General features: G+C 40.2%; 1 protein-coding gene across 5 annotated transcripts in view; it reads left to right on the plus strand.

Moving 5' to 3' along the window:
- Positions 1–24,904, plus strand: part of MSRA (methionine sulfoxide reductase A) — a 375,212-nt gene that overhangs the window by 126,491 nt on the left and 223,817 nt on the right. For all 5 annotated transcript variants that reach the window (XM_019636164.1, XM_019636163.1, XM_019636166.1 and 2 more), the window contains one exon: positions 14,165–14,233. In XM_019636164.1, the coding sequence (XP_019491709.1) occupies positions 14,165–14,233 (69 nt within the window). The remainder of the gene's footprint in view (positions 1–14,164; positions 14,234–24,904) is intronic.

Consider the following 24,904-nt stretch of genomic DNA (forward strand, 5'->3'; position numbering starts at 1 on the left):
CCTTTCCTTATTGAATTACCAACACCTTTGTCAAAATTCAATTCTGTACTCTCTACATTTTGTCCCACTCATTTATAAAATTATCCTATGCCAACACCACACTCCTTGTTACTATAACCATTTGATATATGTATATATTGCAAAATGATTACCACAATAAGTTTAGTTAACATCTGTTATCTTACATAGTTACACATTTTTTTCTTGTGATGAGAACTTTTAAGATCTACTCTTTTAGTAACTTTCAAACACACAATACAGTAAACTGTAGTCACCATGCTGTACATTACATCTCTAGGAATTACTTATCTTATAAATAGAAGTTTGTACTTTTGACTGCCTTCACATGTTTCCCCAGCCCCCTAACCCCACCTCTGACAACCACCAATCTGTTCCCTGTTTCTATGAGTTCTTTATTTTTTTTTTGGTTCCACATACGAGATAATACAGTATTTGTCTTTCTCTGACTCATTTTACTTAGCATAATTTCCTCAAAGTCCATCCATGTTGCAAATGGCAGGATTTCCTTTTATATGGGTAATATTCCATTGTATGTACATACCACATCATCTTTATCCATTTATCTGTTGATGGACACAGGTTATTTCCATGTCTTAGCTATTGTAAATAATGCTGCATGGGGTGCAGATATCTCTTTGAGATAGCGATTTCACTTCCTTTGGATACATCCTCAGAAGTAGAATTGATGGATCACATGTTAACTCTATTTTAATTTTTTGCAGAACCTTCATGGTTTTCCATAGTGGCTGCACCAGTTTACATTCCCACCAGCAGTGTATGAGGGTTCCCTTTTCTCTACATCCTCACTAGCAATGTTACTTTTTGTCGTTTTGATGACAGTCATTCTAACAGGTGCGAATGATATCTCATTGTGGTTTTCATTTGCATTTCCCTGATGATTAGTGATGTTGAGCATCTTTTCACCTACCTGTTGGCTGTCTGTATCTGTTCTTTGGAAAAATGTCTGTTATGTCCTCTGCCCATTTTTTTAAATTGGATTTTTTGTTTTGTTTTGTTTTTGGTTATTGAGTTAAATGTGTTTTTTCCTTTAATATTTAAAACTTTTTTTAATTTTAATTTTTAAAACTTTTGTTAAACTTATGGGGGTGATGTTGGTTAATAAGATTATATAAGTTTCAAGTGAACAATTCTATACTACATCATCTGCATTGTGTGTCACCACCCAAGGTCAAGTCTCCCGTTACCATATATTTGACCCTCTTCTACCTCCCCCAACCTGAGTTTTTTTTGTTTGTATTTTTAAATAAAATTTGGATATTAACCCCCTGAGATATAATTTGCAAATATGATCTGCCATTTGACAGGTTGACTTTTCATTTTGCTGATGGTTTCCTTTGCTGTGCAGAAGCTTTTTAGTTTTATGTTGTTCCACTTGTTTATTTTTGCTTTTGTTGCTTTTGCTTTTGGTGTCAAATCCAAAAAAATCATTGCCAAGACCAATATCAAGTACCTTACCCACTATGTTTTCTTCTAGGAGTTTTATGGTTTCAGATCTTACATTCAAATCTTTAATCCATTTTGAGTTGATTTTTGTGTATGATGAAAATTGAGGTCTAGTTTTATTCTCTTGCATATGGCTGTCCAGTTTTCCCAGCACTATTTATTGAAGAGACTGTCCTTTATCCATTATGTATATTTTGGCTCCTTTGTGGTAAATTATTTGACCATATACATGTGGGTTTATTTATGGGCTCTCTAGTCTGTTCCATTGACCTATGTGTCTGTTTTTATGCCAGTCCCATGCTGTTTTAATTGCTCTAGCTTTGTAATATACTTTGAAATCAGGAAGTGTGATGCCTCCAGCTTTGTGTCTTTCTCAAGACTACTTTGGCTATTCAAGGTCTTTTGTGATTCCATACAAATTTTAGGATTGTTTGTTCTATTTCTATGAAAAATGCCTTTAGAATTTTGATAGGGATTATATTGAATCTTTAGATTGCTTTGGGTAGTATGAACGTTTAAAAAATATTGCTTCTTCTACCCTATGAGCATGGACTTCTACCCTTTCAGTTTTTTTCATCAATGCCTTAAAGTTTTCAGTGTAGAGATCTTGTTTTAGCTATTCTAAGTTTTTTGACTTTCCATAGAAATGAATCAACATCAATATCTACAAAAACTTCCTGAGGCTTTCATTGGCATTGTGCTGCACTGTAGATTAATTTGGGGAGAATTGACGTCTTAAGGTTACCAAGCTTTCCAATCTATAAACATAGTATATCTCTCTGTTTATCTGTTTATTTAGAAACTCTTTAATTCTCTCAGCATAAAGCATTTCCTTAGATTGTGTAGTTACTGTTTAATCGTAGTTATTATTCTTTTTTTTTTTTTAAGATTTTATTGGGGAATTGGGGGAGGGGAACAGACGAGTTGCTGTCCTTTTGTTCTTCAGTCTAGTTGTGGAGGACATCGCTTCACTGGCCTATGTTGGTATTATCATTGTGCTCTTCCGCGGTGAGGCAGTTGCTCGCTGGCCATTGGACAGCCGCTCACGGTGGCTCATGGCAGCTCACGGTAACTGCCGGCCACTCACGTTTGGCTGCCGGCCACTCAACGATAGCTCACAGCAGCCCACTGCTGTCCCACTGCAGCCTACATCGTTGCCAGTGACTCACCGCAGCCCAGCTCCAGGTCGAGCTGTTGTTCACCATCTTAGCTGTAGAGGGCAGTGTCACTGGCCCCCATGTGGGATCCGAACCGGGGCCCTGCTGCTCAGAGATGGCATCCCAAGCCAGCTCTTAACCAATGCGCCACTTGGCCAGCCCCGTAGTTACAATTCTTTATGTTTGACTCCCCGTGTTTATAATCTTCTGTGTGGTTTCTGTCTCCTCATTGAATCGAGACTGCTACACAGGAATTTCTTGTTAGTGCTATTTGAGTTGAAACTGTCATGACCTGTGGGTTTTGTCTTCATTTTTAAGAAAGGCAGGAGACATTGCTCTGTATTCAACTGATATTTTGCTCCTCTCCTCACTCACCCCGTTCCCCATGTGTTTTAACCTGGGATTGAACTAAAGTGAGGGAGGGAAAAACCAGTGTGGTAAGTGATATTTCTGCAAGAGCTGAAATTCAGCAAACAGTGAGCCAGGAGCACACTTTCTTACATCACTGAAATTATCAGCTCCAGCTTGAGACTTTCAAGGTTGTTAGGAGAGATATTTAGAATTTCTTGAGGTATCTAGTAAGCACAGGATATAATAAGATTATACTGTTTTGCTGCTTAGAATAGAGATACTATATGCTTAAGATGCTATGGATGAAGTATCCAGGCTAATAAAAAAAACCCTACTTTAATACCAGCAACAATTTTGATTTTTAGATTTGATTTTGATTCCCACAGAAAGGGAGAAAAACTGTGTTTTTTAAAGGTACCACTATGAATAGAAATAATTCCGTTGTCTTCTTCTATCTAGTCAAAGAAAAAAGCCCCCAAAGTCAACCCACCAACCAATCAATGAAACAAACTCCCATCAAAATTCAGAAAATTTTCTGTTTTGCAGTTAAGGCCTTTGGCATGAATTTAAATTTAGCTTCCCTGGGAATTTGGGAAAAACATCTTTCTTCATTGTTTTTGTAAGCCCTGTGAGGCAGAGATATAACTTCCCCAAACAAAACAGCAGGAAAAGCAACTAACAATCCTCTGGATAATGCAAACGAATACAAATTGCCAGAATTATTGCAGAAGTGCTAAAAGCCTTACTCTGGTATTTTATACACTGTTCCTGGACTTTAGTGGTTTAGGAATGACTGTTTTAGCACTCCTGGCATACTAGGGAAGAAAATGTGTGGCGAAAATAAATTTATAGAGATAGTCTCCAATTTAGAAATGGATCATATTCTGGTGTTGATTTATAAATTAATTAGACTGGAAATATTTTTGCTTGTGGAAAACAGCTCAATAAAAGATGGTTTGATTTCCTGGCTTATGTCATCAGTTTTCCTTTGCTAAAAATTACATTATTTTTCCTTCATTAGACCATGGTAGTGTATTAGTTATCTACTGTTATGTAATCAATTATTCCAGAATATAGCAGCTTAAGAAAACAATAATTTATTATCTCACAGTTGTTTGGATTAGGAACCAGGGCATGGCTTAGCTGGGTGCCTCTGGATCAGGGTGTCTTGTCAGCCTGAGGCCTGCCATCAAATGAACTTGAGAGCAGTTCTCCCCGAGCTGAGCCTTCAGATGAGACTGCAGCTCCTGCAGTCTCATCTGAATTCTAGTCTGGGAGACCCTGAGCCAGAGCTAGGCAGCTTCCTGTTCTCATGTGAAATGAGACCACTAAATTTAGAATGTACCTTGCATTTGAACAGTGGTTGTTGTGCGACAAGGGATCTCTTCTCCTTGGGAGAAAACCTTATTTCTGCAGTGAGGAATAAAATGGAGGTTACTTTCTATGGCTGAGTTAGTAGCTGGGTAGCTTGGTAAAGTAAGGAATTTTTTTTTTCCTCCCCCTTTCCCTGTAGCTTGCAACCAACTTGACCAGTATGAATGGGTATATTCTCAATGTTGTAGGGTGGAACTTAGAGTATATTTTCACATGGAGACAGTATCCCATAAATGATGTTTAGAATCCTAGGAAAGAGTTATATCTGAGACTCATTATCAGTTGAGTAGGCCTTTGTGGGCTAGCTCACCTCCATTTGTAACAGCATGTTCATGAGAAAATGGATTCTATATCCCAGACGTCCATCTTATAAACATGCTTTTGAAATGTGCCTCATTTTTAAGTTGGGGACTTGCGTGTATTTCATCAGGTCCTCTTCAGCTACCTTCCCCACAGTAGTTTACATTTTGAGCTATCAGCCTTTTGGGAGGATAAAATCACAGCAAATAGAGATTACTCTAATTTACCCTTAGCTCTAAGAGTCTGGCAGACCTATCAAGACATAATTTTACGCAAAATCAGATTTCCTGCAGGGCCTGCACTGAAGTCCCTTTATAGTTGCTTTATACCAGGTCACAGTCATCCTCTCCTTTTCTAGAAGTCTAGGGTCTTAACACAGGTACTTCCAAAAACACTTGATCAGATTTAGTACAGAAGAAACATTTTTGGCCTGTCTTACACTCCCTTCAGCCCATATCTATATGGAAGCTGATGGCCTTCCAGCTGAGAGATTACTATTGAGGCCCTGAGCGGGCTCAGTGGAAGACGGCTTGCCATGGCCTTCCGCATGCTTGATGTTTTCCGACATGACTCGTTTTATTGAGCAATGCCCCAGTCAGTCAATCAGTAGAGAATTCATCCAGGAATAAGTCCATGTTACCTGAATATCCAGGGACCTGCTCGAGTATATATTCAAGGAAGAAACCAAATGGGCTTTGCACTGCCAACTCTAATCTCTATCTTTTCATTAAGTCAGACGACCAAAAGCATATTTGAAGAGCCTCCCCCCATCTTCACTTAACTTTTCTGAGTTAAGATGTTCAGTTTTGCATTATTCTTTCATGGGGTTCAGTATATAAAACATCATACACTGCCTTTCTGTGTCATTTGTAGAACTGTAGTTGAAGATTTTGTTCACGATGTTTCTTAATATGAATATGTACTGAGTAACTTCCCTTGCTCAGCCACGTGATCAAGCTTGCTCTCTCAGAATGACAGGTCCTTGGGGGAAATTTTCAGAGTAGATGATTTATATGTATTGTTTCTTTTGTAAGAGCTGGATTTAAAAAAAAATCACTGACTTATTGACATAGTTGCAGGCTTCACAGTCAAAACTTGATTTATCATTTTATTTTGAGGGAAATATAAAATGTTTCAGCTGTTTTTAAAATTAGGAATGGTGAGCATAATCTCTATTCAATAAATCTAAAGTAGTTTTAAAAATTCCCTTATCTTTTGTTGTGGGGAATAATTACAAGGGAGAGAGAACAGGAAGGATGAGAGGCAGGAGGGACTGGAGAAATAACTAAAATATGCACCAAATTCCAGAAAGGCAAAATACTAGCTGATATACTAGTTTATCTTCTTCCCTCCCTCTCCCTTCCTCCTTCCTTCCTTCTTTCCTCTCTCCCTCTCTCTCCTTTCCTTCTTTGCTCCCTCCCTCTCTTCTTTCTCTTCTTCCTCTAAAATAAAAATAATATAAACCCAGAAACACCTTTTATTCTATTTAAGTAAATAATGTTTTAATTCCATCTAAATTTTGGAATGGTTGATCCTCTTAAAATCCTTTTCCCTTAAAAAGAGGACAATTACCATATTGCTTTGGAGAGTGCAGATCAATTAGAGAGGACTCAATTAGAGGGATCAATATCTTGAGGATACTATGAACAACCCAGAATTTTAAAGTCGGTTGCAGTTATGCTCCTGTGAGATCCAGATGGGATCATCTTTGGCGTTTGTCCTAGGCCTGGATAAAATGTAAGCATCATGCTGGCCCGAGCTCGGGCCTGCGTGCCCGCTACTGGCCACTCCTGTGTCTTGGCATGGCCCTCGGTCCTGGGAAGTGGCTCTCAGGGTGCAGGGGTAATCACGGGGTAACAAAGACTGGGGACATTAAAAACATTTTTTTAATTTCTATTTTTGAAAATGTAATACATACATCCCATGGAACAAAGTTCAAAAAGTAAAAACAGAATATTAAAAAAATAAATTGTAGCATTTTCTACACATTATCCTGCCCGTTGATCTTTTTTCCTCAATGAACAGTGCGTCTTGTAGATAGTTCCATGTCTATACCTATAGAGTTATTTCATTCTTTATAATGAGTGCATATTATTCCACAGCATAGATTATTTTATGCAAAAGCTTAGTGCCAATCTTTTTACCAACAATACTGAAACGATTGTCTTTGTAGATGGGAAAAATGTGTGTAGGAGCTGGTCTCTGATGAATCTCGTCAATCACCAGTGTTAATGTTCCATCTCTTTATGAATATGTGCTTCCCCTTAGAATCTCTCACTTCCTCCTTACCCTCAACACAGATACTAATTTAATTAATTGAAAGCCTATTGATTTTAATGGAAGCCACATCGACATCTGTGTTTATATCTATGACTATTTCTCTCTCTTTCTTCTTCAAGGCCCATATTTAGTTGTACCTTTTTCACTTCTAATGTAAAAAGAGAATCGAGACAAGTTCCCTGTAAGGTTTATAACAACGCATTCCATTTTGATTAGGAGTTTCCATGTAGAAATAAAGTCATAATTCCTTTTCATGAAAGAACAGCAACAAGAAAGCAAATAGATCTGACCTTACACCATAACAGGCCTGCTTTGTAATGCTGACAGCGGGTGTGGGGGGCTGAGGCGGGGAGGTTGGTGCTGGTCTGGAACAGATTGCAAGGGGAGGTCTGGGCCCGTCAGGCTCAGCTGAGCAGAGGGCCCGATCATTTATCACTGTCAGAAGGGGTGCGAGTGGAGGGTAGGAGGAGTTACTGGACCATTCCTGCCCATCGCCTGGCTGACAGCTGATGGTGCCTCATACAACCTCCATCGCGGTGCAGTGCACTTCCGGCTGGAGTCCGCTGACAGGTTCACAAGGAAGAAGAAAGACCTGCTTTGTGCTATGGTGCCTTGCAGGAACCATGTGCTGCCACCTTCTGGTGTGGTGTATAGGAACCATTTGTAAAAGCTAATTTAGTGGGATTAGAGGCATACAGTTAGGCTCCATAGTGATAACAGAACTCTGATGATAGGATGAGAAAAGACCTCTGTGGATCTTACGCCTTAATTACATTCAGAGGATTGGGATACTGCATAACATTGGGTCCCCTACAAATCTTTAAAGGGCAGCATTTTGAAAAACAATACTAAAATGGATGACATTCATCTTAAAAATCTAAAATCTAGAAATTTAAAATATGGTTTAGGATCAATAGGAAACATGTACCTTAGAATATAAGAAAATCATTTTGGTTTATAGCCGTATTTTTAGTACAGCTGTTTTCAGCACTGTTATTCACAGGGATGTCACATTTATCAGACTGACATAAAGATTTTAATCCTTAGAATAACCTTATTTCAAATGGAATTTCTGTTCTCAAGATGATCTAATTGTGGTAGTCATTAGGAATTACATGTGTTAAGGGGGTGATGGTGGGGGAATTTCATAAAGGTCAGGTGGAAATTTTTCACCAATTAATATTATATGCTTATCACAGATGCCTAAGTTAGACATGGTTCTTAAAATGTGGTAATTAATACCGATATTATGAAAGTGAAAATAGAATTCTTCCCAAGTGAAATGAACAATTATGGGATGCTTTTTCAAGTTTGCGTTTTAGGTTTTCTTTTTTCCTTCTTTTTATAGTTTACAGATTATCAAAGAAATAGTTGCTTTAAAATTTGGAAGTACATAAAAATATAAAGAAGGAAGAAAAATCACCCATAACGCAGCATATAGCAGCAGGCACTGATAACATTTTTACTGTTTCCTTTTAGTCATTTTTCTGTGCCTTTGTTCTTAACTGGGCAGAATACTTTTTTTTTTATTGTATCTTGCTTTTCTTTTCTGGATTCTATATTATTATAGAAGCATCCTTACCGATCCTCTTCCAGTGCACCTGTCCTGTATTTGAGTGATGGGTGACAGTTGCGTCTTCAAGACTCCTGCTCCCCTTCTTTACAAATCAACACTCAGCCATCAAATCATTTACAATGCTGTGGAGGGCGTCTTGGCAGGACCAGGGCCCGGAATGCACCGTCAGTGTGATCCAGGGCCCCTCTGCTGGAGACGGGAGAGGCTGGTGCAGAGTTCAAGTTTGCGGGCCAAGTTGGAGCCTTGCTTACTTCCATTCTGACTCGCATCTTGAGGCACCAGGAATGGGTGACCTGGAGAAAGAGCCACAACAAAGCAGACAATGGGAGGGACTGTGAAACCATATTCTTTGGGGCTTGACCGGTTTTTGTTGCCATATTAGTGAAATCAATGCACATTTACTCCAGCCCCAAACTGAACGTAATCGCCACTGCTAAGCTTTGTAATGATATGAATGACTGATAGTAACTCCTGACAAGTGGGGGTTGGGTTTTTTGTGGTGTTAACAACTTGTACTGCTAGCTGACCTGCAGCTTGAAGCTTTTGTCTGATACAAGGCTGTCCCAGTCCTGGGATGATTCTGGGTCCAGTGGAATCGTCCAATTAGGTAGTGTTGCCATGGTCACCCAGGCTGGAGGCGATTGGACCTTCAGGAGAATCCTGAGGGTCTGGGAGCCCACCAGTCCCCCACTTCCCTGTCATTGAACTCTCCAATCTCCAATCTCCCTCACCCAGAAAGATATGAATTTTAGCTCTCTCAGTTTGCACACAGGACATGAAGCTAATCACTGGTTGGTTTATGTCTGAATTTGCATTTTTGCAGCTATATTATCGAACAGTTTTATTGTATTTTTTTTTCAAGGAAGAAAGCAGTCATCAAGTTGGAAGCACAATAGACATTCAAAAGAGGAAAAAATAATAATATCAGTATCATCTTATAAAAAGCTTTTGAACACATGTTCCCAAATCCCTTGCAAAAACCTCTCCAGTAGTTCTGACTTTGACCCAATCTTGCGCTGATTAACCTTGCTGCTCCTCAAGCACTGGGCTTTCAAGATAAAGGAAAATCTATTCCTTGTCCTCACATACCCTTGACTGAGGGCACGTCATGGCCATCAGCAGAGGTTGTCCTCCTGGAGCCTGTGGTTTTGGAATGTGCCCCCATGGAGTAGAGGCAGGGACATCTGCCCTACCAGCCAGATGGGAGACCTACACCCTGCTGAGGCCAGGCAACAGATGTCCCTGTCAGAGACTCCCTCCTGTCTCCATTTCCTGCTCTGCTGGTAATCAATATTTAGCCAATCAATGGGTAACTTTTCTGTTCAGTTTGATTGTTTCTGTGGTGAAATGTACCACCCATTTTGAAAAAAAATTTATAATGCTCATTAGGTTCCAAGGTTAGTTCCCCCCCCCCACCATCCCCCTGTTCTGCCCCCGGTCTTATTTGACCTATATAATGTGTTTAAAGGATCTTTCTTTCTTTGGCTCCCAAATACTAGCCTCAGCAGAGGTTCAGCGGGAAAGTGCCCTTAGACGTTCAGCCTGGGTCCAGGAATAGAATGATTTCATCACACATGTTCTCTCTAAATAATGAAAGACTCTATGGGGTGCTAAGTTGAGAAAGGATTTTGTGGTCACATTTGGGGATTGAGAAACTATGCTATGGTAGATTAGTGATGTCTGCCAAGGGCATGAAAGTGGAGGATAGGCGAAAATATGCCATGTATTTGTCATTCCTGATTCAGATCTTGTGAGAAATAAAATAGATGATAACACTAGCCTAATAGTTAAGTGGTGTTTACTATGTGCCAGGCACTGTTCTGGGTGCTTTACTATTAACTCATTTAATTCTCAAAGCAACTGACAAGGTAGGTACTAATGGAAAGCTTACAATGAAGAAACTCTTACAAATGAGGAAATAGAGGCACAAAGAGGTTAAGTGACTAAGCCAAGCTCATACAGCTAGGAAGTGGGAGAGGGGAGATTCAACGTCAGGCATTCTCGTTCCAGAGCCCATGTCCTCAGCCGCTGATACTGTACAGCATCTTGCTGGCTAATGCTCTGTCTTTGTTGTCCAGGGGCTGATGTAAGACTCAGCTACAGCTCAGAAGGAAATGCAAAATCAAGTTTATAGACCCTGTTATTTTGGGGCCTCAAGCTCTAAAATAAAAGATAAGACAGGGTCCAGGAGAACATTAGCAGTGAGGAGAGAGTTGCATTTGAACTTCCGCCTTCCTCTCCAGTTCAGGTGACGTTTCTGGCCTTTCCACCTCTGCCAGCAACTCTGCCTTCTCAAGTGAGAGTAGGTGAATGGGAAGGAAGAGGGATGGACTTTTAAGGAGTGGAACAGAGGAGTTCCTACGTCTCCAGGTCACCTGACTGGGGAATGTGTTTCTGAATGCATTTTTAATGATCCTTTTTTCATAAGGGACACATACATGTACATATAAAGAGAGAGAGATTTTTAGTGTATCAAATAATATATCTTTCATAATGGCTAAAGAGAGACTTTTTAGAACTACTTATGCCTTCCTTTATTAATTAACAAATATTTATTGAATACCTATTTTATATCCCATACTGTAATAGGATTGTGGATATAAAGAGCCCAAAGATATGTGAGCCCTGCCCTCCCTGGGCTTACAGTCTACTTGTCCAAATAATGACTAAGTGTAAGGTGCAGCTCTAGTGAGTGCTGCAGAAGAAGGCCGTTGGTCCCCATAATAGAAGGAATGAGGGACCAAGGGGGCCAGATGACGTGGGTCCTTGAAAGCTGTGTTAGAATTTCGAGCTAGAGGCACTTGGATGAGTCCAGGCAAGGAGGCTATAACAGTTGGAACTGGAGTGGTTTTTTGGTGGTGAAGGGAAGAAGCAGAAGGATTCTAAAGACATCTGGAAGGCAAATTCAACTTGATCTGGCGATACATTGGATGTGGGTGGTGAGGGAGAGAGAATTGGCAAGAGAACAGGTAGGGGGATGGTGGTCTTGTTCCCAGAGGTCTGGATGCGGGAAGAGGGTCAGTTTTGGAGGAGAAGGTCATTTTGTGTTGGAGGTGCTTTTGAGCTGTCCCAGAGGAGATGTCAAATAGGATACACTGTTTATTGTAAATGTGTAACGTTTCAGCTGGGCTATAAATAAGCCTTGATGAACTGCCCTGGGAAACTATGTACTGGGGAAATTTTGTTTTTTAATCTATAGTTTTGTTGATTTAAAGAAAAATCCAAGCAAACATTTTCATCCAGAAATAAGAATCTAACAATGACAAAGGAAATGAATAAAGGTAAATATCTTGCATAATCTCCCTAGTTATTTCATTTTTGCATGTTTCTCTGGCAGTCTTTTCCCATAAGCATTCATATTTTAATTAGTTGTCATTATAATCTACATCCAATGTGTAATAGGATTGTTTTCACTTACCGTTATCCCAGATACTTTTCCACGTCCCTATATAGCTTTCAAATACTATATTTAAATTATGTTGCATAATATTCCATGCTTTTGATGAATCATGCATTATAATTTCATAAGCAGTTTCTCTACTTTTGGATATTTAGTTGATTTTAATATTTCATTATTAGAAGTAATAATACTTCAATCACTATTGTTATGTGTATCACCTTTTTTCTTCTTTCTTGCATTTTCCCTTAGGTTGAATTCTTTGGAGTGGGATTAGTGGGTCAGAATTTGAATGGGTTTATAACTCTTGATAATATGTAAAGGCAGACGTTTTTGGAAACACTGGCAGGGCTCTGGGATGCTCCCCATAGACGAGAACTGGGACTTCCACTTGGGGCCTCATGACATTTCATTGGATTCAGTCACCAGTCGTCCTAACCATGTCAGTGAGTGCTTGGGAAGGTCTGGTGTCACCTGGGACCCTTCCTCTTGCATCTGCTAATTGTTCCAATTAGTGCCTAAAGGGGCCGGCCGAGTGGCTCAGTTGGCTAAGAGCTCACTCACGAGTGCGAACTCTGAGCAACAGCGGTTCGATGCCCGGCCCGAGCTGAGCTGCTGCTGAGCTGCCAACAGGTGGCAGGATGGTGCAGCTAAAAAAACAAAACAAAACAAAACAATTAGTGCCTAAAGATTACTGAGAGACTTGCTCTCTGTTCACCCTGGGCTGGCCCCTTCCGTCCTCCCAGGTTTGCTCTTCTTAGGATGGTGCCACAATTACTTAAGAACCAGTGGCAACCCCTGAACTGATGTTGTTCTGAAGGGATTGTCTACACTGGACTGAATCTTGGAAGCCTTCAGGTTCTAAGAGACTGCGGTGGTGTTGTGTTGTAGAGGCTGCCTGAGGCTCCCAGGGGTTTAGGTGGGGTTCTCAGGACCCTCCATGACCTGGTCCCTGCCTACTAATTGGTCCTTCTTTGCCATCGCTTCTCAACATATCACCTCCACTATGCCCAGGTTAGACTTTATTGTGGTCCAGGGCGATGCCTTGTTTACTTCTAACTCTCTCAGGTTTGGCACTCTCTCAGGTTGCTCCCTCACCCTCTCCCTTTCCAAACCTGCCTCCTTCAACTCTATACTAATTGCAGTTCCTTCAGGTCGCCGGCTGTTACTTCCCAACTTACCGTCCCTCTGCTGTGAACTCATACAGCACCTTTAGTCCCCATTCCAGGACTTAGCACAGAATTGTAAAGTCTGCCTTTGAAATTTTTACCTCTGGGAGATGATTCCTCGAGGGCAAGAACCATGTCATACTCCGCCTAGACCCTCAGAGCCTAACCTTTGTGCTGAGCGCTTTGCCAGAGTTCAATAAATCTAATGTGACCCATTAAATCAAAATATATGTGCTGCACGATGCAGTGTCAGAGCATTTTAGCAATTCTTCTATTATGCATTTGCAACATAAATGCCTATATTAAAAAATTGCTAAGGCTATTATTGAAATGCTTATGGATGGACCACACTCAGGTATTCTCTATCTGGCTGCAGTTTGAGGGTTATGAGAACACGTTAATCCTGGAAAGCCATAACCTGGTTGCTTTTTGTTTCTAAATCCTTGATATGCACTGGGGTGGGAAGGATGATTGGTAGAGGGGGCTAGGGGGGATGAAGAGCAGCAATAATCACTAAAGAATCTGTCTGGTCTACAAGAAGGTGTCTGGCTCCTGGAAACAGTACTCAAATTGTATTGAAATGATGTGTTCTGCTATTCTGTTTCTTGAAAAATTGGCCCCCATGTGACCCTGCTGTTTTTATGACTCACTTGACTGATCGGCTCAATGTTCTGATCATCAGGAGCCTTCAGGGGCAGCCACTCCAGTTCACCGCGGAACTTGGAGCTTCCCTTGTTCTCCAGGCAATGGCCTGGCACAGTTGAGGGCCCTCCGGCTAGGTGTCGGGAGCTTTCAGGTTGGGCTGGCTCTGCCACCACCAGCTGTCCAACTCCGCATAAGGTCGGGCCCCGGCACACTCATTTGCAAAATGGCATGCCTGAACTAGACCATCTTCAGGCATCGTTAGGCTCTTCTGTAACAGATTAAAAACAAAATCATCGAAACTCTCTTAAGAGGGCAAGCTTTGGTGCCATTTCTAGCTAAACATGAGACACATTTTATGACATGTGTTAGTATGTGTGTAGAACTTTACACTTAACTTGCATTTCTTTCTTTCCCTCTTTTTTTTTTCTAGCCAAACACCATGTCAATGGCAACAGAACAGTCGAACCTTTCCCAGAGGGAACACAGATGGCTGTATTTGGTAAGATATCAACTCTGAAAGAAAACCCAAATTGTGCGCAAAGGCGAGTGCCAAATTTCTGAGTTTTAGCAAGTGTCCTCAGGGCTTCAAAATCTGGGCTCTTCTGGATATTTACAAACCATCAGAGCCAAAAAAACTATCGCATTCTTAGTATTTCTGGGATCATAAAAGCTGATTCTATAGAATTTAATACGCTTTCTTTTCTCACTTTGCAAACCAAATATCAAACTGTGTATTTGCTTTTTCTTACATTCACGCTGTGAATTAACCTGATAATTTAGAGTTTGAGTTTTTCTTTCTTAAGAGAGGTGTTTTTTTTTTTTTACCCCCACATTGATATATAACTTTGATCAAGGCTGGGATTCAAGTAGTTTTGAATTGTTATTCCACAAAAATCAATCTAATGGAATGATTTCTTTCTCCTCCATTACTAATAGAATATATTCCTTAGGAGAAAACATCAATTAAAATGTTTTAAGCAATGGGGAATATAGTTAATAATGTTGTAAAACTATGTGTGGTGTCAAATGGGTACTAGGTTTATCGGGGGATCCCTTCATAAATTATATAAATGCCTAAACACTCGCTGTACACCTGAAACTAATATAAAATAATATTGAATATCAACCATTATTGGATTGTCGGAAAAGTTATGACACATTTTTGCAACGGAAAACATAGAAAAAAATACATCATGACTTTTCTGACAACCCAATATTTCTCCCCCACAGAATGTAATGTACAGCATAGGGAGTATTGTCAGTGGTGTTGTAATAGCTGTGTACGGTGTCAGATGGGTAGCAGACTTGTTTGTGTTATTACTTTGTGAGGTGTATAAGTGCCTAATCATTATGTTGTTTTGTACACCTGAAATTAATAAAAAAGTTTTAAGCAGAATAAAATCTAATCCCTGAGTATGTATTTACAATGTACAATTATGTGGCTGAGCAGAACTTCTCTGTTAGATGCCAAACCTTTTGGTGGGAAGGTCCTTTTTAGTTCATAGTTTCTCACCTCCATGGCTAATGTCACCTAAACTTCTTTCAAAAATGTCTCTACATCTGGCACTTCCTCCCTTCCTCTCTCCCCTTCCTCTCCTCCTTCCCTTTTCTTCCTTATATCCCCTTCCTTTCTGGCCTCTTCTCCTATTCCCCTCATCTTCTCTTCAACAATGCCCTGGGACCCGTTCCTAATCATCCTCTCAAGGATTTCTATCTCTGTCCTCTGAATTTTCAACTTTTTCTTAATTCGGATTCCTTCCCCTCAGCCTTCAGACACATTCTGTGATCTCTCCATCCTAAAAACCTGAGGTCCCCAGACTTCATGCCCTCCTCTCGCTTCCATCCTACCCAGGTCTCGGTGGTCGTCTCCTGCAAGGGCTTTTTTTTTTTTTTTTTTTTTTTAAAAGATTTTATTGGAGAATTGGGGGAGGGGAACAGACAAGTTGCTGTCCTTTTGTTCTTCAGTCTAGTTGTGGAGGACGTCGCTTCACTGGCCCATGTTGGTATTATCATTGCGCTCTTCCCGGGTGAGGCAGATTGGTCGCTGGCCACTGGACGTTTGCTCACGACAGCTCTTGGCAGCTCACTCTGGATGCCGGCCGCTCACGCCGGCTGCCAGCCACTCTCGGTAGCTTATGGCAGCCCACTGCAGCTTTAGTGCAGCCTACACCGTTGCCAGTGACTCACAGCAGCCCAGCTCCAGGTCGAGCTGTTGTTCACCATCTTAGATGTAGAGGGCGCAGCGTCACTGGCTCTCATGTGGGATCTGAACCAGAGCCCTGCTGCTCAGAGCTGGTGTCCCAAGCCAACTCTTAACCAACGTGCCACTCGGCTAGCCCTCCTGCAAGGGCTTTTGGTATAATACTGCTTTAAGTGTTGAAGTTACTTTGTTCTGGAAATTAGTCGCAGGACAACCCATCTCTAAATTAACATATTGAAGATAAAATGTTGCCCTAATCCCAGAGATAGATGCAGAATTAATAATCAGCGATGATTAACAGTTGGAGAATTATGAAACAGGGCACTCATTCTGCTTAGGTGTTTGCAAATCTTGTTCTGTATAGGCTGTCGCCTTTTAAAAGATACTGATTAGTGGTTAGAAACTATTATGCTCAGACATTTAAATGGAGAAATTGATTTTCGTAGAAAAGAGCACAATGGACACTCTAAAAATGTGTGCTAAATATTTGACTTGTTATCTTTCCTCTGAGAAATTATGTTCAGATGATGACATTTTACCAAGGTGGCAGGCCTAGCACAAGATCTGTTACCAGGCCACAGCAAATGTCACATCAATATTTAAAGGGTTCTTTTGATGATTATTTTTGTCTTTCAGATTTTTGATCCCCTGAGACATGTTAGAAGCTAGGTTCCATGTCATACTGGGAAATGTACAGTGTGCCTGACCTATCTTAGCAGGTTTCCGTCTATTGTGATATTGGGGGAAAACTTTCTTCCTGAAGGACAGACCAGGTACCTGCCAGGCCAGTGACATTGTTTGGCTATGGAATTGAAATATCTGTCAATAAAGCTCTGTAATGAGATGATTATTATTTTTGTCGCAGGTTTGGTTTATAGTGGCTTCCCCGACAATCCTTCATTGTTTGACTCTGGGCAAGCAACTTCCCATCTCCAAGCCTTGGTTGTTTTACCTGTAGAATGAGAAGGCTGATGGGGTACTCAGAGACCCTTCCCTTTGCTTCTTCATCTTACACATTCAGGACCAAGGGTAGCCCCTGAGAAGCCCCCTGTCAATGGCCAAAGTGTGTGGTTTTAAAAGAGATGAACCATGTGCATAATTTCTACATGCGCAGAATTATATAGGTTGTAACATAGAATACCTTTGGACATCTAAGAATTTTTGCATGATTAGAACTGCAGTTTGGTTCTTCCAGGTGCTTAAATTAAGGACCCTACTTTGGTCGAGTATATGCAGGCTTTTTATGTTAATGTTTTAAAAATGGCTGTCTCTTCTATTACTTGTCTACCTGGCCTACTTGTCCACCTGGAGCGAGGGAGCCTTTGGTTTTGGGGGTGGGCTTCTCTCATTCTGGGTTTTTAGCTATATTGAATAGGTCAAGCTAAGTATAGCACTTGGCTCTTTGACATGTGTGGAGCATTTAATCCTCCCAGCACCTTGTAAGGCTGGTAGGATTATGTAATCCACTTCTCAGAGAGGTCAAATGGTTTATCCCTAAGTCACTCAGCCAGTGAGATGCTGGAGCTAGAATTTGAGCCCAAGTCTAATTGACCCTGAAGTCCATGCTCTTTTTATGATGTCGCCCAATTCTTGGCACTGGTCGAAGAAGCCCTGGGAGAGTCTGGTAGATTCAGAAGTGCCTTTCAGGGGCCGGCCGAGTGGCTCAGTTGGTTAAGAGCTCGCTCAAGAGTTTGAGCTCTGAGCAACAGCGGTTCGAGTCCAGCCCGAGCTGAGCAGCCGCTGAGCTGCCAACAGGTAGCAGGATGGCTCAGCTAAAAAAAAAAAAAAAAAAGAAGTGCCTTTCAGCTAAGACCCATGCCCAAAAGTGTGATTTCCAGCCAAGGCAATTTGGCAAATTGATTTGTGAATTTCTGTGGATGCCCAGGGTGCTCTGAAGGACTTTTGCTGAGAAAGTACGGCTTGGAGCGACATCACCTACTGTTGATCGTTTTTGACATTTGATTTTAGTAGCATGTATTAATGTGCAGGAGAATGTCTTACATCTACTTGACTGTGAGTTCACCAAAGCAACAATGGCACTTTCTACTTGTCCAAACTCATTCTTCACTTTTGGAGGTCTTAATAGTTTATGCCTAAGTAGTATTACCAGTTTCAATTTCATTATCTATTGGTTAATCATTTGAATGTACCTTGCTGTGGAATCAGAGCATTACAATTTAATGCACTCTGAAAGTGGCCATTGAACTGCCATTAGGCATTTGGATTTGAGTGGATAATGTAGGGAAGGGTAGAGGGAGGCACAGGGCAGACTCTGTTGTGAAAAATACATGATTTGTTATTATACTAAAGTGACCAGAGCATAGGTAGATGGTTCCTAGTTTTTGGCATATAGTCTTCGCTGATTAATTTTTAACTAAGACGTTCATCTTTTCAGATTTGCTTCTGTGGCCTGTTGGTTAGTCCTTGTCTTGTTTTTCAGTGACCACCATTCTTTAGCTTCTTTGTTGCCGTCTCTCTCATCTGTACTTTAGGACAATGATAATGAAGGTAATAATAGGCTCTGCTCTCCCGTGGGTTTCTCCTTATCTGTGTATGATGCTCTCTTTCAAGTCAGTGGGAGCCCCGTTTTCACAAGCTGGAGAAGCAGAACCGAACATTTTGCAATTACTTAATATCTTTGTTCCTGGGAGCTGAGAGGGCCCTATGGCTATTGTCCCTTTAATCCTACTACATCTCTGTGAAGTGGGCATTATTGTGCGCTTTTAGACAGAGAAACTGAGTCACACAAAGATGAGAGAAATCTGGTCAAGTAAAGGGAATTCTTTGTTAGGCATGAGGACATCCACTTACATTCGCCAGCACGGCGGTGCCTGATTTAGAAAGGTCTCTGAGGCTCTCAGTAACTTAATGAAAGTGACATCCCGTTGGCAGTGGGCCACTCCATCCACGCAGAGAGCACAGGCTCCATCCAGCCTCTCTGTGGTCGTCGTTCTTCAACATGGAGCAGCTATTCATTTTATTAAAAATGCTCCATAGTCAAGATCTATCATTTCAAAACAAAGTTAAAAACTATTAATTGAGAAGAGTGCAGAGAAGTAGGGGGTGGTTGGGATTCCTGTCTTAATCTGTGAAGATTTTTGGTACAATTAAAAAAAAAATGAAGTACAGTTTTTTTAAACTTTAAAGTATAATACTTGACATAAAATTTATCATCCGAGCAAAGATACTTTTGAGAGTGAAAAGGGTGCTGTTAAAAACTATGTTAAAATCATGAGGTGTAATCCCGGAGGATTTCAGACAACTGGGATATACTGTCACCCTGTAATGAGAGTGCATATTATAAAATGTTGTGCCAAGAGTAATAAATGCATATTAAATAAAGTCAAAATTGAAAAATATTGAAATTAGATATAGAAAATGAAGTTAACATGTGAAAAATTACAATGCAATACTTATATATAATATAGCTACACTAACTTCTAAGATTTTAGTAAATGAATATTGTTATAGTCTTTTTGAATGACTTGAAATTAAAAGTTAATTTACACTTATAAGGCCTGGTTCATATCACTTTAACAAGAGATGGGGAATTGATCTGATTATATTCTTGCAATTTTAATATTGCACAATGATGTAGGGTAATGAACTCTCCATCATTAGAGGTATTCAGATGATAGAAAGGTCATTCCAAACCAATTGGAAAGTAAGACTAAACAGCCTTTAAGATCCTTTCTTCTCAATAAATGAGAATTTACTTTGTTTCAAACTGCCAAGCCTTTTTGAAAAAGTTACGTCTAACTGGAACTTCTTTGATCCTATCATTTAGAAACCTACCTCCAGGCTGTTTGCTGAGAGGTAAGGTTCTGCCGTTAGAGAGTGTAATATTCAGGAATGGATACCAAGGGACAATACAGAAATACCTCTGTGAATTCTTAGCATTGTTGTGGGCTTTTTGGCTCCCAGTGGCCTGACAGCAATGACTTTGTGAACGCAAACCCCTCCCTGCAAAACATGTTTTCCCTGTCAGGTTCTCTTAGGGCTCTTCAAACAAGAGGGAGCAAAAGACAGCTTAAGACATTGTGAAAATGTGCTGGTGATCTCATTACACGTCTCTGTTTATAGCCAAGGTGCCAAGAATTTGCTAGACTCTTTCTCGACTAGCATAAAGGACTGATCGCAGAGCAAGGGCCCAGTGGCTGTCCGTGGCCTGTAGATATACCTCACTCTGAGGGACTCACCTTCGGCACCCCAAAGGAGAATGAGCTCAGTGTCTGTAAGATGAGCCAATCACAAGACACTTTTCCCCCTCCACTTGAATTGAGGTGATTTTTGAAACAGCCACAGTTATTTTGTCTCCCAGCCAAGAAAGCAGCATTGAAAACAGCAGGCAATATGTCAGACTTCAAAGGAAAATATATTGGTGTCTCGTTGGCTCGAATCCAACATTATGTTGGTAAATAATCAAATCCCGGTGTGGCATATTTCTCCCTGAACCTTGACTGAAAACGATTGAAGACCATTCTGTGAGCTGTGGAGTGGCAGGTCCCTCATTCTAGGAAAAAGGCCAGAAAGAATGACTTTGAAATGTGTTTATAATTAACCAAACAATCTAAATTCACAAGACTGTTAGAACAGCAGGCTGCTAACTGGTGCAAACTTCTTAAGTGATGAAGCACTTGGGGAAACAAAAATAGGCCTTCCTTCCATGGGAGCCCGAAGCACCTTTAAGGGACAATAATTGGTCATTTGGAGCCATGTTTTAAGACATGTTTTATTTTATATATCTTTTTCATGTGTGATCATCTCAGTTTTTATTTTCTTTTTGAATGTGGAGAGGTCAGATCATGTAGAGGATGGGGTCGAGATCTTTCAAAGCCTGTTTTGAAAATCCCTTTTGGTTTGTATGGCATTGCCTGGAATGGAGCAGCCCACCCGGTCCTGGAAAGCACAGCTGGAGTCAGAGGGCATCCTGATGGGGGCAGGGGAGGGCAGGGGAATAGATTTAGAGGATGGAAGCTGGAATGTGAGTAGGGATTTCTGTGCTTAGAGAATGGAACTGAACCCATTCTAGAAAGGAGTAAATCAAATGTTTGATAAAGTAATACTTGACTTGTTTAGAAATCATGTATCCATCAGCCTCAACCATTTGGGATGCGTTTAAAAGCCAGAAAATAAGCCCCCTCCCNGCCTGAGAGTCTGCATTTCTATTAAGCTCCCAGGTGGTGCTGGCACTGCTGGTCTGGTCCAGAGACACATGCTCCCCCACCTCCCCCTCCCCCCAAAAGCTATGGAAAAGCCTGAAAAATTCAGAATTTTAAAGAGGTCTTTGCAGTCAGATCAACCTTGGTATATGATTCCAGACAAGTTTCTTACCCGCTCTAAACGCCCCATTCCTCATCTGTAAAATAAGGGGAAGAATATTTACCTGATAGGATTGTTGTCAGAATGTCATGAGACCATCAGGGCATTTAGGGTAGGGATGGCACAGTGTGCTCTCAGATATCAGGCACTGCTGCTCACCGTGCAAGCCCATGAGAGTGAGGTGCTCCCTGGGGGGCCACCTGCTCTCCACCTGCTTCAGTCAGAGCTAGGATCAAGGCCCCTAGCCGGTGACCCCAACATTAGTCTGTTCCATTTGATCCATTATCTCTCCTGCATAAGATTTAATAAGCCCTTGAACTCAGGGATCTTGGATAACAGACAGCATTAGTTGAGAACTGATCAAATATTAGCCAGGTACTGGCCAGTCCAAATTAAACGTTCTATTAGGCCCACTCTCATCATTGGTCTAAATTAAATTAGACTGGTTGCTTCCTTCTGAATCAGTATGGAGCTCTCAGAAAATACCATTATTTATCTTTTGGCCTCGACTATAGAGTTGATCAGTTTTGGCTAACTTTTTTCACTGTTGTCATCAGTATACAGTTGGTCCAATTGACTAACATTTTAAGTGAAGTTTTGAAAATGAGGAAGATTTATTTATTTTACAAATATGGCAGGAATTTCTTAAATTTCTACAGAGAAAATACGCTCGATAGGATGTACAGGAAAAACAATAATATTTCTATTGCTTCTCTATTAATTAATGTTATTTAGAAGAGAAACAGATATGGAGAACAACAAAAACTAAGAAAGTTAATTGTTATTCAATCTAATTCAACCAGCATTTTTAAGAAAAATGCTGAGCCCCGTGCTTCAGATGCCATAAAACAAAATATTCTCTCTCTTGCTCTCTTTGTTCCCAACCATTTATCTTGTGCTTTGTTATAAAATAAATTAAGGGAAAATTAAAATATATACAAGACATGGCAAAATAACATATGTTAGAATTAGGTAAATATAATATTAGACCAGAGAAATATCATATTTTTCTGTTAGTGGTGTGATTGATTTCAGTTTTTAAAAATTGTGGTAAAATAGACATCATATAAAATTTACCATCTTAACCATTTTTAAGTGTACAGTTCTGTGGCTTTAAGTACATTCATATTGTTGTTCAACCATCTCCACCATCCATCTCCTGAACGTTTTTATCTTTCCCAACTGAAATTCTGTCCCCATGAAACAAAAACTCTCCATTTCCCCTTCCCCCAGCTCCAGGCAACCACCATTCTACTTTCTGTCTGTATTAGTTTTACTACTCTGGGTAAATCCTGTAAGTGGAATCATTCAATATTTGTCCTTTTGTGACTGGCTTATTTCACTTAGCACAATGTCTTCAAGGTTCATCCCTGTTGTGTGTGGCATGTGTCAGGATTTCCTTCCTGCTTTAAAGCTGAGTGACATTCCATTGAACATATAGACCACATTTTTGTTTATCCATTCATCCATCAGTGGACACTTGGTTGCTTCCACTTTTTGGCTAATGTGAATAATACTGCTATAAACGTGTGTACAAATATCTCTTCGAGACCCTGCTTTCAGTTCTTTTGCTTATATGCCCAGAAATGGAATCACTAGATCATGTGATAATTCTGTGTTTCATTTCTTGAGGAACTGCCATACCATTTTCCACAATGGCCGAACTACTTTACATTCCCATTAGCAAAGCACATGAGTTCCAATATCCCCACATCCTTGCCAACACTTGTTATTTTGTTTGTTAATAGCCATCCTAATGGGTGTGAAGTGGTGATGGATTTCAGTTTTATTTAATGATACTGAAAACCTATATTCTTGGGGGAAATCATAAGATTGCCTGATTCTAGAACCAGAAAGAAATTTCTTTCAAGAATAGTTATCAGGAGGACACTGTAATGTGAGATAGTCAACAGTACTGCTAATAATAAGTGTAAGTAGTGTGAGATTTGTGAGCTGTTGTTCACACTGCCCTTCTCTTTGGGTTTCTGTCATCCACAGGGACAGCTTGGTTCACACACCTATGTGGGTGCCAGTGTGCTTCTCTGGAGGGCTCTGGCTTACCCCAGAAGTTAACTTGTATTGTATCAAACGATCAATGGAATAGCTGTCTTTTAGGGAATTGTCTGTCAATGTCATTTTTCTCAGTGGGTTTTAAAATATATTTACTTTTTAGTTATTGTAAAAAAATGTAAACATATATAAAAACAGAGAAACTAATAGAATGAAGCATCACTCACTCAGCTTCAATGATTATCAGTTAGGGCCGAATGTGTTTCTTCTATATTCCTAACCCATTCTCTCTCTCTCTCTCTTTCACTCCAGGTTATTTCATTCCAAATCTGAAATATCATATAATTTCAACCATGAATATTTCGGTATATATCTCCAAGACAGAAGTTTTTTAGAAAACATACCACAATGCCATTATTGTACCAAAAAAAAAATAGCTCCTTGATATCATCAACTATCCCATGAGTCCATATTTTCACTATTGTCTCGTAAATGTTTTTTTCAAACGATTTGTTTGAATCAAGATCCAAATAGAATGCATGCATTGCAATTGGTTGATATAAATATTTAGTCTTTTAATGTATAAGTTCATCTCTTTCTTTCTCTTTTTTTCCTTTGCAGTTTATTTGTTCAAGAAATTAGATCACTTATCCTGTACTGTTTCCTTCAGTCTGGATTGCATGATCATGTTTGTCAGGCTTCTACTCTGTATTTTCTACAAATTGGGAGTTAGAGGCCTGATGAGAATCCATAGGTGGGTGTGTAAGCCATTCAGGGGGCGTTGAGTGTCTGGTTCTTTCTCTCTTGGTAAATAAAGTTAGCAGCCCTTGGTGATTATTGCCTCCATCCATTATTTTATTAGAGGCTGCAAGATGGCAATATTTTAATTCTAGCATTTCCCTGTATTTATGAACTGGAATATTTCTATAAAAAGAAACTTACCTTTTATCAACTATTGGATTATTACCTTGATATGTAGTTTAATTAGGAAAGCAGTTTCTTTTTTTTCCTATATTTACCAGTTTGCTCAATGTATCTGAGCATGGGTTAAATGCATATTCATGACCCAGAAGCATATGTAAGTATTATTGTTTAAGTCAAAAGTGATTGAACAAGTGATGGAAACCTCTTTAATTTGACTGAATGACCATTTTCACTTGGGCCTTTAGCCAAATTATTGAAATTTGTAGCCATTTGGTCAAGTGCTTGAAAATATAACCACAATAGAGAGATTACCTCAACAGATTTGGGTAAAACAAAGAGGCATGACATAGTCAGGTGGCAGAAGGCTATGTCTCTGGTCAAGCTGGATCTAAGGAGCAGCCATCTTCTATCCTGTCCTCACCCCAGATCTTGTGACCAGGGGACATGTTGCTGTGTGGGTCTTGGTCCTGAACCTCAGTGACCCAGGATCAAAAAGCCAACTCCAGAGAGGGCATGAGGGTTGGGGAGCATCTTGTTTCTGGACGTGGAAAGCTTTCCAAGTATTGAAATGATGGAAATGGATGAACAGCCAAGAAATGACAGCCTCCCAAGGAATGCTGCCCACCTTGACCATGAGCAGCTCGGCTGTTTCACCTGGAGCGCGTTTTCATGCTTTGGCTTCATGCTGTGAATTAGCTTGAGGGTAGCAGGAGA

Source organism: Hipposideros armiger, unplaced genomic scaffold, assembly GCF_001890085.2.
Source record: "Hipposideros armiger isolate ML-2016 unplaced genomic scaffold, ASM189008v1 scaffold_27, whole genome shotgun sequence".
NCBI classification, from domain to species: Eukaryota; Metazoa; Chordata; class Mammalia; order Chiroptera; family Hipposideridae; genus Hipposideros; species Hipposideros armiger.